Source organism: Mobula birostris, chromosome 9, assembly GCF_030028105.1.
Source record: "Mobula birostris isolate sMobBir1 chromosome 9, sMobBir1.hap1, whole genome shotgun sequence".
NCBI lineage: Eukaryota > Metazoa > Chordata > Chondrichthyes > Myliobatiformes > Myliobatidae > Mobula > Mobula birostris.
This window is the reverse complement of record NC_092378.1, coordinates 150,400,332-150,419,223: the sequence shown is the minus strand read 5'-3', so window position 1 is coordinate 150,419,223 and position 18,892 is coordinate 150,400,332. Positions and strand designations below refer to the sequence as shown.

At 42.5% G+C, this 18,892-nt stretch overlaps 1 protein-coding gene and 1 non-coding gene across 6 annotated transcripts in view; both read left to right on the top strand.

The window, feature by feature from the left end:
• The first annotated feature begins 1,214 nt into the window (after positions 1-1,214).
• Positions 1,215-18,892, top strand: part of trrap (transformation/transcription domain-associated protein) — a 315,964-nt gene continuing 298,286 nt past the window's right edge. For 3 of the 5 annotated variants that reach the window (XM_072269109.1, XM_072269106.1, XM_072269110.1), the window contains exons 1-9: positions 1,270-1,358; positions 1,942-2,163; positions 7,672-7,721; positions 9,813-9,923; positions 12,941-13,045; positions 14,870-14,953; positions 15,992-16,048; positions 16,132-16,257; positions 17,140-17,217. In XM_072269109.1, the coding sequence (XP_072125210.1) occupies positions 2,067-2,163; positions 7,672-7,721; positions 9,813-9,923; positions 12,941-13,045; positions 14,870-14,953; positions 15,992-16,048; positions 16,132-16,257; positions 17,140-17,217 (708 nt within the window). In that variant the 5' untranslated portion in view covers positions 1,270-1,358; positions 1,942-2,066. The other 2 variants (XM_072269108.1, XM_072269107.1) reach the window with 2 other exon arrangements.
• Positions 7,404-7,591, top strand: LOC140203523 (small nucleolar RNA ZL1). The gene has a single exon (XR_011887393.1). It is a non-coding gene; the product is annotated as a small nucleolar RNA ZL1 (small nucleolar RNA).

Genomic DNA, 18,892 nt, shown 5'->3' with positions numbered 1-18,892 from the left:
ATCCTGTTTCTTGTATTACTGTGAATGCTTGCAAGAAAATGAATCTTGGGGTTGTATACGGTGACATATATGTACTTTCATAATAAATCTATTTTGAACATTGAGTCCTTGGAACGGAAGCTGGTTTCCGTGATGTGCTGTCCACAGCTCTCAACGTTTTACATTTCTGAACGGACAATGACCTCACTATTTTCGTTCTTTTTGCTTAGATATTTACATCAATGAGCGGGTGTACAGGTGTACCTTCTAAAGTGGCCACTGAATGAACTTAGATATATATAGATATATGCTGATTTCTTGGCTCTACAATTCATTCAGCAGCTGTTGTGGAAGGGCTACCGCACGTGAAATAAACTCATGCAGAGTTTTACATGCACTCGTTACAGTCGGAATGGAAACAAGTTATCCTCACTGCCAAGAGACTACCTGAGGGTGGGAAAATATACAGGACTCCCCTTCAAAAGATAGGGTTATTTAAAAGGTTGATCGAGGTCACGTGACCAAGACGGAACAACCACGTGATATCCTGCTCAGTTGGCTCGTAACATAAGTACGCTTGACGATGCAGAGTCGAAACTGCACATGCTGCACTAGAAAAACACGAACAAAATGTTCTGCCCATTCCTCTCTTATGCAGGGAGTTGTTATTTTGCATGCCAGTCCGCAGCAGAAATTGCCGATTATAGATATCTGACATCCAATAATATATGCACCTTACTTCCTTTGCGAATCTAAAATGTATGGCAAAACTTTAGTTTAACTACAATTTTCTCCAGATATAATTTGCCCAGTAGTTTTTGCACAATCAAAATGACTCTGACAGGTTATAAAGGAATTAGAATCAGGTTTATTATCACTGTCTTACATAATGTGAAATTTGTTTTTAGCAGTACATCGCAAAACATAAAATTACTATAGTTACACAATAAATGAATAGTGAGGGATTTTGTGTGCAAACACCGGGTATTAATTCGGCTTTTAGTTGGTTGAACTAAACTGAGAACTTTCCCAATGTGTCTGATTGCAGTAACTATAAATAAAGTTCATGTTATCTTCGGTTTTGTCGCGACTTGATGATGTTGCGGAAGACCATCACTTTCGATGGTCTGAGTACAGCTCAGTCGCACGTTGGTCTCTACGCAGAGAAAACGAGTCCCAAAATATTTTTGGAATTGGAGGCTGTCGAAGGTTCGCGCTCAGCCCGAAGGGAGGGCGAGTGGCACGGCGGGTGGTGGTAGGATGGAAAGCACTGATAAGGGGTCGTGGGGTGTGTGATATGGGGATAGTGGGCTGTCTGTGCGGAGGCAGCGGGGAGCGGTGAGGAGGCTGGCTGGCGGGCGGCGGAGCGCGGGGACGAGGTGAGATGGTGGTGGGGAAATGGGGGAGAGATGGTGAGGCCGGGGAAGGAGGGAGAGGGGTGGGGTAGGAGATAGAGGAAGTTCTGGAGTAGGTGGAGGGAGGGGGATTGGGACAATCGCGGGAGTGGGGGCAGAGGGGTGGGACAGGAGAGATCGGGGGCAAGGTTGGGGTAATGGATGGGACGGTGGGCTAGAGGGTGATGGGTAACAGGAGGTTTGGATAGGGAGGGAGTGAGCAAGAGGTGAACAACAGGGGAAGGGGGTAAGAACATTTGAGGGGGACTGGGGAGGGCTAGATGGGTGTGGGGAGGTGGGGCAGGTAGTAGGAAGCAAAGGGAAGAATGAAGGGTTGGGATTTGGAGTTCGGAATACCGTCTCCCGTTTCTTTCTCTTTACTAGGACTAGCAGTAAATAACAAAAATGTACTCCCATCTTTTTGGTTGCCATATTTTGGTCAAATAGAATTGCATTTTGTATTTTTTTGAATTACAATACGTTAAGATCTATAATTGGATTATGAAGGTCCCATCACCTGTTGATTGTAAAAGAGGGTAAATAGTTTCTTCCCTCCCATTGTTTGCAGGTAACCCGTCACCCCTTGGATACAGTTTTGGTGTGAGGGAACCCTCTCCCTGTCACCCCTTGGGTACAGCTTTGGTGTGTGAGAGATCTTTCTGGAAACTAACTGGTGCGACACCTCGAACCAGCATGGCATTTGTGGCAACCCCAGGAGCAGTGGTGGACCAGACTACTTTAATGAAGAAGTACCTTCAGTTTGTGGCTGCGCTGACGGACAGCAACACACGTAAGTTCTGTGGTTTTATTACATCTGCTGTATCGAAGGTGCAGGAACGGGGAGAGGCCATTTTGGAATATTGAACACGACCACACAGTACCCACAAAGTTGTGCTGACCTCCTCTGAGATCAATCTAACCTTTCCCTCCTACACAGGCCTCTATTTTTCTATTATCTGTGTGCCTATCTCTGAGTTTCTTCAATATCCTGTACTACCACCCCTGGCATCCATGCACCCACCACTAACTGTATAAAGAAAAACTACCCCTGATGTTCCACCCTATACTTTCCACCAATTACCGTAAAAGTATGCTCCTGGTACGAGCCATTTCTGCCCTGGGAAAAAGTCACTGGGTGTGATCTTTGCCTCTTATACTTTATACTTTTATACTTTACTTTATGTCGCCAAACGATACTAGAGCATACAATCATGACAGCGATATTTGATTCTGCTCTTCGTGCTCCCTGGAGTACAAATCGATAGTAAATATTAAAAATTTAAATTAAATTATAAATCATAAATAGAAAACAGAAAAGGGAAAGTAAGGTAGTGCAAAAAAAACGAGAGGCAGGTCTGGATATTTGGAGGGTATGGCCCAGATCCGGGTCACCACCCTATGCCTCTTGGTCTTTGATCCATTTCTGATTTTCTGCAACTGCTCTGCATCTTGGTTCAGTTTCCTTCACTACATCTGCCTAACGAACATGTCTTGGACGCGTTTTTGTAGTCTTGTTCTGATCTACAGCCTTGGCGATGCGGGTTCACTGGCCTTGGCAACATGGGCTTTCTGCTGGCTTTTGAGTCCTTGCAGTGGATATCCCAAGTACTTTCCAGCCAGTGAAATTTTAACGTGCTGTTGCTGTTCCAACATTACAATGATTGGATAGACTCACTGCCCCTCTATCGTCATTGCCGAGGCATTTTCGTGTTCATCATGATAAATAGGATCTTGGTTTAAATCCTTCCCCTTTACTTTGACAATATTGCAACTCTGTCCTATGCTTAACTAAGTCCACTGAGGTCCCCCGGTGTGGGACCTGAACTGTGTCCACTAAGGTCTCCTGGAGCGAGATCTGAACTGTGTCCACTAAGGTCTCCTGGAGCGAGATCTGAACTGTGTCCACTAAGGTCTCCTGGAGCGAGACCTGAACTGTGTCCACTAAGGTCTCCTGGAGCGAGACCTGAACTGTGTCCACTAAGGTCTCCTGGAGCGAGATCTGAACTGTGTCCACTAAGGTCTCCTGGAGCGAGATCTGAACTGTGTCCACTAAGATCTCCTGGAGTGAGATCTGAACTGTGTCCACTAAGGTCTCCTGGAGAGGGACTTTGATAGTTTCGTTCCTCTCTCCTGTGCTAACCTTGTCTGCTGAGGTCTCCTGGAGCAGAGTTTGAACTATGTCTGCTGAGGTCTTCTGGAGCAAGATCTGTACTGTGTTTGCTGAGATCTTGTGGAGCAAGACTTTGACTGTGTCTGCTGAGGTCTACTGGTACGAGATCTTGACTGTGTCTGCTGAGATCTCGTGGAGCAAGATCTTGACTGTGCCTACTGATGTCTCCTGGAGCGGGACCTGAACTGTGTCTGCTGAGATCAGGGACTTTGATAGTTTTGTTCCCCTCTGCTGTGTTGACTTTGTCCGCTGAGGTCTCCTGGAGCGGAGTCTGAACTATGTCTGCTGAGGTCTTCTAGAGAGGGTCTTTGATAGTTTTATTCCTCTCTCCTGTGCTGACCTTGTCGAGTCTGAACTATGTCTGGTGAGGTCTTCTGGAGTGGAGCCTGGACTGTGTTTGCTGAGGTGTCCTGGAGCGGGACCTGGGCGTTTCATGGAGTGCTGAGTTTCCCTGTGTGCTGACTGTGTCCAATGAGGTCTGCTGAAGTGTGTCCACAGAGATTTCCTGGAGCAGGACTTGAACCCATGAGCTTCTAACCAGGGTTTATGTATTTATGTACATTTTATTCCATATCTGTAGCTTAACCTCTAACTTATTTTTATATAATTCTTTATTCTTTATAATTCTTGAATGTTGTTTTTGTTGGATTTTATGCTAACACACCACAGCAAATTCCTAAAATATGAAAATATGTATGGTGATAAGTTGATACTCAATTCCTGACTCTAAAGATTTTCCCAGTGAACCAGATATAAATTGGCTCCCAGTGGAGCCTAGGCGGTCGATGATGAATCCCAGAAAGGGAGGTCAAATCCGTTGCATCCACTGTACAGGGGGATTGGCTGATACAGCTTCACCAGAGCCCTGCTGGCTGGCCTTACCTGTTTCCACCTCTCGTGACGGGGATGTAGGGTTGGACTGAGAGGCCCTGAAGACACACACTTAACATTTTAGGAACAGCTACTTCCCCGCCATCGTCATTGATTGAATGGACAACGACCCAACCCATGAACACCATACTTCTGTTTTTGCTCTCTTTTTGCACTACTCAGTTAAATTTGTGTATCTGTGATATTAAACCTGATTATTATTAAATTTTATTCAAGGACAAGCATGCAGATAGTATTTCCATGTTGTCAGATTAAACCCCATTGGGCAGGAGCACCATGAATATCTCACTGCAGTTTCCCTCTTTGTCTCTTCCTTGGACTTTGTCACACTGCCTGCCAGCTAATCAGATGTCCAACCCACATCTTGGCCTTTTTAAAAAATTTTACCTTGCCTGGTCGCGGGAGGCGTTCTGGGAAGAACTTCTCAATGAGCCAAAGGGATATTGTCTTTGCAAAGCCTGAAATGAACATTTGTCAGCCCATTCTAAACATTTGGATATCTGCTTTATTGTTCAAGACAGTAAACTGAAATTTAAAGTGTAACTCAAGTTCTGCAGTATTACTGGGGCATCCACCTTAGCAGGACCTCCCCCCCCCAACCTGTTAATTCCCTGGCTAATTGCTTTCTATCTTTTCTATATCTCCCCGTGTTCTTTTAGAAACACCTTTTCTATGGGTGTACCTTAGCACTGGAATTGAAACCTGTTTTGTGAACCTTAGGCTGTATGGTTTTGATTTAAAACATAGGAGGTTCTATAGATGCTGGAAATGATGAAGGGTCTCAGACTGAAACGTCAATTCTTTATTCCTCTCCATATGTGCTGCCTGACCTGTTGAATATCAGCATTTTGTGTGTGTTACTCTGGATTTGATCGTATCTTTTCTAGCTAGGCAGAGGCCCAACACCTTTCCTAATATCCTAAAACATTTAATTTTGTATAATGAACTTCTGGGCTGGTTTCTCCTTTGATTAATTGTAGTTTATTTTTGCAACTCTTAAAATGGTTTTCTCAACTGTGGATGATCATAGTCAGCACATTATTGAGGTAACCTCAGCAACACTGATATTTTACAAACCCTGTTAGCCTTCTGTTTTACAAATTTTGTTAGACTGTAAGATGTAGGATCAGATTAGGCCATTTGGCCCATTGAATTTGCACCCCTAATCGAGTATGGCTGATTTATTTTCCCTCACAGCTCCATTCTCTTGCCATCTCCCCATAACCTTTGATGCCATAATAGTCAAGAACCTCAAGCTCAAGTTTAATTGTCATTCAACCATACACATGAGTACAGTGAAACAAAACAGTGTTCCTCTTGGGCCAAGCTGTAAAACATAGCCCCAACGGTCACACACAGCACAAAGCAACATATAGCACTTAAAATTACGACAGTAATACGTATTGTCACAAAAAATGTGTAGCCCAAGTCCCCGAGTGTCATGGTGTATGGATTGATTGTACGAGGAAAAGGATGTTGTCCTGGAGCCACATTTCTGCAAGAGCAAGCAAACTCTTAAGTATACTTAATACCGGCTTCCAGTCATCTGTGGCAATAAATCCCACGGATTCACCGTTCTCTGGCTAAAAAGAATTCCTTCCTCATTGCTGTTCTAATGGGACATCCTTGTAACCTGAGACTGTGCCCCCTGGTCCTAGACTCCCCCATTGTAAGAAACATCCTGTCTACATCCACGCTAACCTATTTTGATAGGTTTCAGTGAGAATTCCACCCTCCCCTTCTAAATTGCAGCAAGTACAAGCCTAAAGCCATCAAATGGTCCTCGCATATTAACCCTTTCATTCCCAGAATCATTCTTGTGAACCTCCTCTGGATCCTTTCTAATGCCAGCACATCCTTTCTGAGATACAGGGGCCCAAAACTGTTCACAATACTCCAAGTGCAGTGTGACCAATGCCTTATAAAGTTTCAGCATCATGTCCTTCACCCTCTTTCTGGGCTCTTTTATTGCCTATCTTTTAACTGATTTCGCTGTTGTGAAAAGGAGTTAACCTAATTAATTCTCTGTGTCGCAGCGGCAGCGTCTGTGTGTGTGTGAAGTTCTTCAACACAGGGTCTGTTCCACACTTTCTTCACCATTATGCCATCTTTCCTAACGTGTGATTATTGGACACGGTTCTGCAGCCGAGGACAAACCAGTGATTCTTGACGCTTCGCTGCTTTTTGACCCCTGCCCTTCTATTTATAGATTTAACGATTTATGTACCTTTTTACTGCACAAATGGGAATGGGGAATAGGAATTAAAGATGCCACTGATTCACATTAGCAACTGGAATAATAACACAAGGAGTTCATTAATTGTTTTGAAATTAAACCTTGCCATTTATCAAAATTGACAGGATGATTCTGGTGGTGTGGGACGTAAGGCTTAGGCAGGAGGCCCCATACCACCAGGTTCAGGAACAGTTTGTTGTTGTTGTTCAGTTGTTTAGTCGAGTCCGACTCTTCGTGACATCATGGACCATAGGGTCCATAGGGTTTTCATGGCAAGATACGGAAGTAGATTGCCAGGCCTTTCTTCCGTGCAAAAACTGCTGCTGCCCAGGTTGGGACCCGGCTGGGTTTGAACTCAGGATCATCTGCCTTGAAGTTCAGTGCTGGTGCCACTACACCACCAGCTGGCCCCAGGACCAGTTATTACCCCTCAACAATCAGGCTCCTGAACTAGAGGGGATAACTTTACTCACCACAACACTGAACTGATTACACAGCTTCACTTTCAAGGACCCTACAACTCAGTATTATTTATTTACTTTTTAAAAAATTACTTGCACGCTTTCTCTTTTGCGCTTTGGTTAGTTGTCGGTCTTTGTTATGGTAGTGTTTTATATACAGTACATGCCAGTGTATTTCTTTATTTACTTGTAAATGCCTGCAAGAAAATGAATCTCAGGGTAGAATCTGGTGACCTATATGTACTTTGATAATAAATTTATTTTGGATCTAAACAGAAGCAAAATGATGGAGACAATTTGCTAGAGCCCTTGAGATTATATAGAAAGTGGCTGTGTGCGTGAGTGTGTGTGCGTGCATGCGTGTGTGCGTGAGTGTGAGTATGTGTGTACACTGGTATGACAGTGATGCTACTTTCTATTACGGGCGATGTTAGTGAAACTGATAAGATCTGATTGCTTCTGTCGAACAGTAATATCAAAAGCAAAGTAGACCAAGTGTTCTGTCAGATCTAATGGGATATTGTTCTTATTGTTCTGCAGCTGATGAAACCAAACTAAAAATGATGCAGGAAGTCAGTGAAAACTTCGAAGTAAGTTCCCTACAAGAATGATGTTCTGTGTGAATTTTAAATTGTTTGTGTTTCTCCTGAGGTTTGGATCTCCTACTGAACATGGATTAAGAGCCCTGGTTTAAATGAACAAATTAGCAAGCACACTCAGTGGCTATGTTATTAACTTAACCTGTTCGTTAATGCAAATATCTAATCAGCCAATCATGTGACAGCAGCTCAATGCATAAAAACATGCAGACATGGTCAAGAGGTTCAATTGTTGTTCAGACCAAACATCAGAATGGGGAAGAAATGTGATTTAAGTGGCGTTGACCATGGATTGATTCTTGGTGCCAGATAAGGTGGTTTGAGTATTTCAGAAACTGCTGACCTCCTGGAATTTTCATGCACAATGGTTTCTAGAGTTTTCTAGAATGGTGTGAAAAACAAAAAGAAACGTTCAGTGAGTGGCAGTTCTGTGGCTGAAAACATCAGAGGTCAGAGGAGAATGGCCAGGCTGGTTCAAGCTGACAGGAAGGTGACAATATCTTAAATAGCCACATGTTACAACAGTGGTGCGCATCTCTGAATGCACAACACATCAAATCTTGCAGTGGATGGGCTGCAGCAGCAGAAGCTGACGACAGTGGCCACTTTCTTAGGTAAAGGAGGTACGTAATAAAGTGGCCACTGAATGTATGTCACACCATTATTGCATTTACAGCATAAATTTAGATCATTCAGCCCAAGGACTATGGGGAAGGGAAAAGAGAGAGGAAATGGGGTCGAGACTGTGATCTTACTGAACGGTGAAGCAGATTTGAGTGGCATTTGGCTAGATGCTGCTTCCATTTCTTACACTCTTAACTGGAACCTCCTCCCACTCCTTTGCACTGTGCGTAGTTACTTAAGCTCATCACCCCTACTGGGCAGAGGCCGTTGACAGCAGCTCACCAGAGTCCTCTGTCTTGGACCAGTTTTTCAGGTTATCCCCAGGTGCAGACCATCTTTGAAGATCCTTCCTCTCCCAGGGATGAGGTCTTTGGAGCTTGTGTTGGCGTTTCTGTAGCTCTGGGTTTTTACAGGCTGGGGTTACTAGCCCCATGCCCAACCCTCCTTTCACAGCCGGGCTCGGGACCATTCATGGTGGGTTTCCCTTGCACTGTGCTGTGCCAGAATATCCTGCCATTCCTTTCTCCCTCCAGTTTCCTGTATGTACCATTCACCTCAAAATCCACATTGTCATCATCTTTTGGATAAAGAAAATTTTGCTGTTCCCAGAGATCGCACTGACACAGATGTCAGATGCTGCTGGAAGGTGATCAACTCTGGTGAAAGATGCCCTTTGGTCTTCCAGCATTGAGACGTCCATAAAGGAATGCTGCCAACTGACACACTTCAGACTGCGACAGTACGTGCAGAGAGGGACGCACTGAAGTTCGGTGCAGCCAACATAAAGGCTCTGTGGGGGAGGACCACAGTCATGGCTCCTTCTGCCACTGGACATCAAGGAGCTAGTTCTGGTGTAGAAGCCCCTTAAACACTTGAAACTTGTATCATCTCAGGAGGCCACATAAATGTCAATGGTGCTTTGCACATACAATGTGCAAACATTACTAATATGTGAATACATAGACATTGCAATTGAAAAGAGAGCCATGCACTATTTTTGTATTTGTATACATCTTTTATGAACAAATATTAAAAAAGTGCAGATTTTTAGCAGAATTTAAAATTCAGGTGATCATTCCTTCTCTGAATTATACCTTGGGCACCTTGGTCTTATGGATTTGCTTTAACTTCACTATGAACGTTTCTGTCGTTCATCCTGTGGGTTTCTTGTTTCACGGATGTTTGTGGAGTACGAATTTCAGGTTGTATACTGTATACTCTGATATTAAATGAACCTTTGAACCTTGTAATGTTTACTTTCTAGGAATCTCAATTTAATCAGATAAAATGGTAAAAATATTTTAGATAATTTTGTTTAAAGAGCAAACATGCTGGTTCTTATGTAAAACTTAGAAGCTAGTTTTTAACTTGGTGGTTTGAATGGGAATAATATTAGATTTGTTAACCTTGATGTTTTTTTCCCAGATTATAAACAAATTCTGTACCTTTGTTTTTTAGAATGTCACCACTTCACCACAGTACTCAACTTTCCTTGAACACATCATTCCTCGTTTTCTCACGTTCCTACAAGATGGGGAAGTGCAGTTCCTTCAGGAAAAGTCTGCCCAGGTACGTGGCAGAGGTGTCTCAGGATTTGTTTTGTCAAGTGACACATTTTGCTTAATGCAGGGGTAGGCAGCCTTCTAGCATGCGTTATTCATTAATTTGAGGCAAAACATAACTAGAAGTATTTAAATGGATAATTCCCATATTTCAAGTTTTTTATGGCATTTATCTGGCCCACCGTTCGCTCATTAATACGCGATCCGGCCCACAGGGGCAAAAAGGATGCCGACCCCTGGCCTAGCGGGTTTAAAAATTAAACTTCCAGTCTCTTGAATCTTATTTACGAAACCAAAAAGGCTAACTTCACTTCCCAAGATAAGTGATGTGCTGCTATATATTCAAAGCAGAGCATCCTTTAGGGTTAAGGAAGCTGCTCTGCCAAAATGGCAGCTTGGTGTTTTGCTGCCTTGACTTCCATTTGTTTATTAGTTCAGTAATAGTATCTGGTGTCCTTCTCTGGATTGCATATTCATGGGGTGTGTTCTTGTACATCTCTTGGTTATTGCTATGTGTGTGTAAAACTAACCATTTTAAATTTGGATATATTAAATTTTGCTTGCTTTGTTATGCTTTGAACTGCACATTAATAGTTTGCTTTGTGTGGTAATTAATGTTCTTTCCTACCTGGTTCCTCGGTATGATGAGATGGACTCTTGACCTCACAATCTACCTTTTTATAGTCTTGCACCTACTGCATTTTTCTCTCAAACTGAAACACCTAATTCCGTGTTCTGTTATTGTTTTCCCTTGTACTGCATCAGTGTATTTGTGATGAAGAGATGTATGTATGTCATATAAAACAAAGTTTTTTTGCTGTATCATGGTATACTGTATTTATGTACTTTATTTAGAGATATAGTGTGGAGTAGGCCTTTCCTGTACTTTGAGCCATGCCGCCTAGCAACCTCTAACCATCCTGATTTAATCCTAACCCAATCATGGAACAATTTACAATAACCAATTAACCTACCAGGTATATCTTTGGGCTGTGGGAGGAAACTGGAGCACCCATGAAAACCCACACAAACCATGGGGCGGATGTACTTAACTACTTACAGAGGATGTCGGGATTGAACTCCAAACTCCGTGCCCCAAGCTGTAATAGTGTCACACTCACCTCTACGTTACCGTGGTGCCCAAAATTCCAGATCTGTTTAATCACATACTGAGCTACTGCTGTGGGATTTGAACTCGTATCATCAGGTCAAGCGTCCAGGTTTCTGGATGCTGATCCAGTAAGTTAACCAGTGTGCTACAAGACCCAGTGGTAAATTGGTTTATTATTATCACCTGTATATGACAATAGTAAATCAATTTACCAATTTATAGGGTCAGACAACATACAAAATGGCCCTTCATCCCAGCTGGTCCATTCTGACCACAATTCCCATCTAAGCTAGTCCCATTTGTCCGGATTTGGTCTATATGCCTCTAGATCTCTTCTACGCCACTTAAGTGATGTTAATGTGCCTATTTCACCCTCTTGCTCTGGCAGCTTGTTCTGTATATGGACCACCCTCTGTGTGGGGGGAAAAAAAATTTGCATCTCGGGTTTCTGTTAAATCCCTGCCCACTCACCCTAAACCTGTGCCCGCTAGTTACTGATTCCTCAACACTGGGGAAAAAACTGTGTGTATTTACCCTCTCTATGCCCCTGATGATTTTATACGTGGTCCAAATGAGTTTTAGTTTGCTGATTGGTATCAGAATCAGGTCTATTATCACCGCTTGTGAAGTGAAATTTGTTAACTTAGCAGCAGCAGTTCAATGCAATGTATAATCTAGCAGAGAGGAAGCGATAAATAAAATAATAAATAAACTAATTTTAGTGCAACTAATTTATGGTTTAAGCAAATTATTGCAATTATTAGTGCATTTTGAGCTTGTGTAGTCTTCCAGCACGTGTATGGGAGATATCTATGCTTTCTGTACAAGGATACAGCTATTGGTTATTATGATGAGGAGGGATTTCTTTAGCCAGAGAGGGATGAATCTGTGGAATTCATTGCACAGGCAGCTGTGAAGGCCAAGTCACTGGGTATATTTAAGGCAGAGGGTAATAGATTTTTGCTTATATGAAGGGATATGGGGGAAAAGGCAGGAGATTGGGGCTGAGGGGGAAAATGGATCAGCCACAATGAAATGGCGGAGCAGACTTGATTGTCCAAATGGCCTAATTTTGTTCCTGTATACTAGGGTCTTATGGGTAAAAGGTAGGACTCTTGCAAGGATAAACAGTTACAGCAATTTTGGCCTGTAGCTGAATCCTCAACCATTTATTTTCATTCACTCGTTGCAAAAAAGCCTTCATTGCTACAGACAGCTGTGGAGGCCAAGTCATTAGGTATATTTAAAGTGAAGGTTGATAGGTTCTTGATTAGCTAGGGCTTCAAAGATTAGAAGGAGAAGGCAGGAGAATGGGGTTGAGATGGATATTAATTCATCCATTATTGGACGGCTGAGCAGACCCAATGGGCTGAATGGCCTAATTCTGATCCTACGTATTATGGTGTTACACTCTGGTAATTTTCATCCTCAACATTTCTGAAATGAATGTAGTTGAAAATTCCAAGTTAGTTCAAATACTTGTGTACTTTAAGAGGTCAGGCAAACATTTCACCAAAATTTGTCCAGAATTGTTTCAGACATTAAGATAATGCCAGAGCTGTAATCATATTAGTGTCATAGAGGCAAAGATCACTACAGCATTGGAGCAGGTAGTTTGGCCCATCTAGCCCATGCTGAACTATTACTGTGCCTAGTTCATCGACCCGTACCTGGACCATAGCCCTTCATATTCTTCCTGTTCATGTACTTATCCAGGCTTCTCTTACATGCTACAATAAAACTCACGTCCATCACTTCTGCTGCAACCTTTTCCACACTCACAGCACCCTCTAAGTGACAAAGTTACCGCTCAGGTTCTGCATAAACATTTCAGCTGATATTGTGCAATACAATGGATCTGGTTTTGAACTCTGGTGTATTCTAATTTTAGTTCATGTATTGTGTATTTCCAGCAAGTTCGAAAACTCGTCCTTGAGATTATTCACAGAATTCCAACCAATGAGCATTTGCGCTCCCACACGAAAAATATCTTGTCCCTGATGTTCCGGTTTTTGGAAGTAAGTTTGACAACATTTTCTCTGCTGCTTCTTTTTTCAATTGATTTATACACTCAGTGGTCACTTTATTAGGTACAAGAGTGGAACCCAGTCTGGTCTCCTGCTGCTGTAGCCCATCCATTTCAAAGTTCGCCATGTTGTGGGTTCAGAGATGCTCTTCTGCACATCACTGTTGTAACGTGTGGTTATTTATGTTGCTGTTGCCTTCCTGTCAGCTAGCGCCATCTGGCCATTCTGTGACCTCTCTAATGAGCAAGGTGCTTTCGCCCACAGAACTGCTACACTCTTAATGTTATAACACTGTCCTCTGTAAACTCTAGAGATTGTTGTGTGTGAAAATTTCAGGAGATCAGCAGTTTCTGAGATACTCAAACTACCCTGTCTGGCACCAATAATTATTCCACAGCCGGTCACTTCTGAGGACATTTCTTCCCCATTCTGAAGTTTGGTCTGAACAACAACTGAACCTCTTGACCATATCTGCGTGCTTTTATGCACTGAGTTACTGCCACTTGATTGGCTGATTAGATATTTGCATTGATGCAGGTGTACAGATGTACCTAATAAAGTGGCCACTGAATATATTTACAATCAGTGAAGTTCTTTTTAGAGTATTACTATTAGTGCACGATACAGGGTGAGTTTGTGATGCAGCCAGCATTGAAAGTTTGGACTTTAATGTGTTGAGAGGTAACGTTACAGCTAGTGTAATGCAATCGGCGCCAGTAATCATGATCGTGGTTCAAATCCCACCGCTGCCTCTAGCGCACAAGTAATTGGTTGCCATGACAATATATGACGAGTGGAACGTTGGTTCTCCCTAGATTTAGCTTTACTTTGTCCTGCCACAGGTACTATGCTTCCAGCACCAACATAGCATCCCCACAATTACTAATTCTAGTATGTATGTATGTGTTGGTGTGTGGCCAAGTGGTTAAGGCGTTCGTCTAGTGATCTGAAGGTCGCTAGTTCGAGCCTTGGCTGAGGCAGCGTTGTGTACTTGAGCAAGGCACTTAACCACACATTGCTCTGCGATGACACCGGTGCCAAGCTGTATGGGTCCTAATGCCCTTCCCTTGGACAACATCGGTGGCGTGGAGAGGGGAGATTTGCAGCCAGTCTTCCATACAACCTTGCCCAAGCTGCGCTCTGGAAACCTTCCATGGCGCAAATCCATGGTCTCATGAGACTAACGGATGCCTAGTATGTATATCTTTGGAATGTGGGAGGAAATTGGAGCACCAGGAGGAAACACACGTGGTCATGGGGAGAATGTATAAACCCTTTGTAGACAGTGGAAATAGGTGGGAATAGACTTTTTATGACGCAAAATATGAGATTATATGAAAGGTGCCCTATCCCAGATCGCAGTGGTTCGTTCACCATCTGAAGTTAGTAAACCCAGCAACAAACAGTCTCTTGGAGGAGAGAGCAGACGCAGTGTTTCGACCCAAAACCTCAACAATTCTTTTCCTCCCACCGAAGATTGTAAATGGATCAAAGACAGACTGGACTGTCCCTGTTCCCTCGCCTTTGACACAGCAGACGTGATAAAGCCTCAGAACCTACAGGTGTTGCTGTCTGTCAGCGCAGTCAGTAATTCCTCTCCTCCCACAGATGCTGCTCGACTTGCTAAGTTCCTCCAGCACATTGTTGTTCCAGATTCCAGTGTTTCCAGTCTCTCGTGTTTGCTTAGTGAAACCAGCAGTTTGGTGTCAGACTGTGCTTATTTTATTATGATTATAAATTAAAAACTTAGGTGAGGTGAAAAGTCAAAGATTTAAGACCTCTGTTGTTGCTTACATGTTGAATGTAATGTTCTAGGTTGAGAATGAAGAGAACGTTCTTATTTGCCTCCGTATCATCATTGAATTACACAAACAGTTCAGACCGCCAATCACGCAGGAAGTAAGTGCCCTTGCTTAAAAGACGAAATCGTATAGAAATTTGTCAATTTTGTGTCATGTTTGGTGCCGAACTGCCTTATGTTTTCTATCCCTAAGATGTGGGTGTTGCTGGTCAGATCATCATTCAGTGCTTATCACCTGTGACTTCTGGTTTAAGATAGCGCTAATGAAGTCGAGCAACAGGTTACTGGTAGTTCAAAAGGCAAGAAATATGACTAAATACTTTACTAATAACACTTTCTGTGGTAAGTTGTGGTAAACTATCACCGCAAATGGTGAAGAGGTGAGTGAGGGTGAAGTTGACTCGGGTCGAGCTGTGCAAATGCGATGCAAAGTCGGAGTATGGAACATTTGAGGTAAAGCGAGGTTGAGATGGTTTGGAGTCAGTAATGGAGTTGTAGAGAGCGAATTGAAGAGGAGTTGATGAGGAGTTTCTGGGCAAGGACTCCTTCCCCAAACTAAACGACTTTATGCGAGGGTCAGGTGGTCTCAAGATCACAGTTACTGATACCAATCTTTAATTAAATTCTCCAGCTGCTCTGATGGAATTCAAGCTCATGTTCCCAGATCATTATTCCAATTCCTTTGACACTAATCCAGAAACTCAACCGTATCCTAGTTCTCAAGGTCAAAGATTGCTTATTAACATTTTTCAGAACATGGGTGTAAAGGTGAACAAAATGATTGTTACTGCAGCATTAAAAACACAAAAACCATGAAAGAAAGTAATTATAATATAAAATAAATCCTGTAAAACTCAATGTACAAGTAACTCTTTGAGTATGGCTGTATATACATGAGATTAACTTGTATACATAGACTGTGTACATAAAGTAATGGTAGGTGCAGGAGTATCTGAACATAAGGTGACTTTGACAAGGAAATAGATTCATAATTGTTTTTTTTTAATGCTTTAAAATACCTTTGAAATTTTAAATGATTTCAAAGTTTCTGGTTGCGTTTGGATTCTGAGATATTTTTAGAGAATGCAGTATATAAATGAGCACAGTTTACTGAGAAAATTTCTGTTTCCATGCAGATTCACCACTTCCTTGATTTTGTGAAGCAGATTTACAATGATCTCCCAAAAGTCGTGGTATGTATTCTGCTGGGGATTGTTCTGTAACATTCCTGAACACCTCTTGAGGCAATATCCTTAATTTTTCTACTTCCTCCTAGACACGATACTTCGAGAAGCCACAAGCAATCGCTGACAACACTGTCCCCTCCCCAGAGATGGTGGGCATGATTACGCAGGTTGCAGTCAAGACCAACCCTGAGCGAGAGGATAGTGAATCAAGAACGGTAAGTACACCTGTCTAGACTTGTATTGTACTTCATCTTAGCAACTAGATGTTTTGAACCCAAACTTGGACAACTGTGTCTCTTTTAACGGGTTGTAAAAACTTCTGAAAAATCGTGGTAATTTTAACCTGCATAAACATTTAAATTTTTGAAGAGATGCACAAAATGGGATGGGTAGCTTGATCAGGGTAGTGAGGGAGAAGGTCTTGTGTCTAATAGCCTCTTAACACCACTACTTTATGCTCAATGGCTACTTTATTTGGTATAGGAACAGAACCCAGTATGGCATTCGCCTACTGCAGCCCATTCACTTCAAGGTTTGGCATGTTGTGTATTTAGAGATGCTGTTCTGCACACCACTGTTGAGTTACTGTCGCCTTCCTGTTGGCTTGAACCAGTTTGGCCATTCACCTCTGACTTCTCTCAATAATAAGGTGTTTTCGCCCACAGAATTGCTGCTTACAGGCTGTTTTTTTGTTTCTTGCACCATTATCTGTAAACTCTAGAGTGTGTGTGAAAATCCCAGGAGATCAGCCATTTCTGAGATACACAAACCACCCTGTCTGGCACCAACAATCATTCCATGGTCAAAGTCACTTGGATCACATTTCTTCCCCATTCTGATGTTTGGTCTGAACAACAACTGAACCTCCTGACCATGTCTGCATGCTTTTATGCACAAAGTTGCTGCCACATGATTGGCTGATTGAGTATTTGCATTGATGAGTAGTTGTACCTAATAAAGTGGCCACTGAGTGTATCTGCTTCTACCACAACTCCTGGCAGTCCGTTCCAAGCATCTTTTTATTCTTAGGAAATGCTTATGCTTTCTCTCTAGATTAATGTCAAACTCCATCTTTATATGAAATATTTATCTTTCAGCATACCATAATTCCCAAAGGCTCCCTTTCGCTCAAGGTCTTGGCTGAGCTGCCGATCATTGTCGTTCTCATGTATCAGGTAGTTACTATAATTTCCTGTTATTTTGAAAGCACCATTGTATTTTTAATGCTTGGGACATTGTGGCATTTTCGGATTCTGTCTGTAAAGTCATTCGACATCCCATCCTGTTGCAAGTCATTGTGGTGTTAGCATGGTGGCTAATGTAACACGGTACAGTGCCAGTGATCCGGGGTTCGATTCCCGCCGCTGTCTGTAAGGGGTTTGTACATTCTCCCTGTGACCCCTGGCTTCAAATAGTTTCCACTGGGAGCTCTGGTGTCCTCCCACATTCCAAAGATGTATGGGTTAGTGTTGGTCAGATGATAGTGTCAGCGCCAGTAGCACGGCAATACTTGTGGGCTGCGTTCAACACGCGCTCAGACTCAAATGATCATATTTGATCAAGTGTTTGGATGTGCATGTGACAAATAAAACTAATCTCAGTCTTACCATTTTCTGTTCTTTGCCAACACCTCCCCTTGGGTTTGACAGGGATAAGTTCAAGTTTATTGTCATCTGACTGTACATTTGTACAACCAAACAAAACAACGTTCTTCTGGACCACAGTGCACCCATAATATGTATATCATATACAACACATAAAACAAAATATTACCACAAATGAGTTAATAAAATATAATTCAAAATGCATGTGAAGTGTGCAGCGCAGGTAATGTGTGAGTGAACAGTACATTAAAACAGTAGATATTTAAGTTTGCCAATGACACCACTGACGTTGGTTGAATTGAAGGCGGTGACAAATCAGCATGTAGGAGGGAGACTGAAAATCTGGCTGAGTGGTGCCACAACAACGACCTCTCACTCAATGTCAGCAAGACCAAGGAGATGATTATTGACTCCAGGAGGAGGAAGCTGGAGGCCCATTAGCCAGTCCTCATCAGGAGATCAGAGGTGGTGAGGGTCAGCAACTTTAAATTCCTCAGTGCTGTCATTTCAGAGGATCTGTCCTGGGTCCAGCATGTAAGTGTAATTATGAAGAAAGCATGGTAGCGCCTCTGTACTTAGGAGTCTGTGAAGATTCGGCTTGTCATCTAAAACTGACAAACTTCTATAATGTATATTGGAGAGTGTTTTGACTAGTTGTATCACAGCCTGGTACGGAAACACCAATGCCCTTGTACGGAAAAGCCTACAAAAAGTAATGGATACAGCCCAGTCCATCAGAGGTAAAACCCTCCCCTCCAATGAGCACATCAACACAGAGTGCTATCGCAGGAAAGCAGCATCCATCATCAAGGACCTCCACCATCCAGGCCATGTTCTTTTCTCACTGCTGCTGTCTGGGAAAAAGTACAGGAGCTCCAGGACTCTCACCACCAGGTTCAGGAACAGTTATTACCCCTCATCAGGCTTGTGAACCAGAGGGGATAACTTCACTCACCTTCACTTGTCCCATTACTGAACTGTTCCCACAACCCATAGACTCACTTTCAAGGACTCTTTATCTCATTTTCTTGATATTTCTTATTTCTTTATTAATTATTATTGTTACTATCTTCTCTTTCATTTTGTATTTTCAGTTTGTTGTTTTTTTTCGCACATTGTTCGTCCGTCCTGTTTCGTGTGGTCTTTCATTGATTCTGTTGTGTTTCTTATATTTACTCTGATTACCTGCAAGAATCTCAGGGTTGTATATGATGATATATATGTACTTTCATAATAAATATATTTT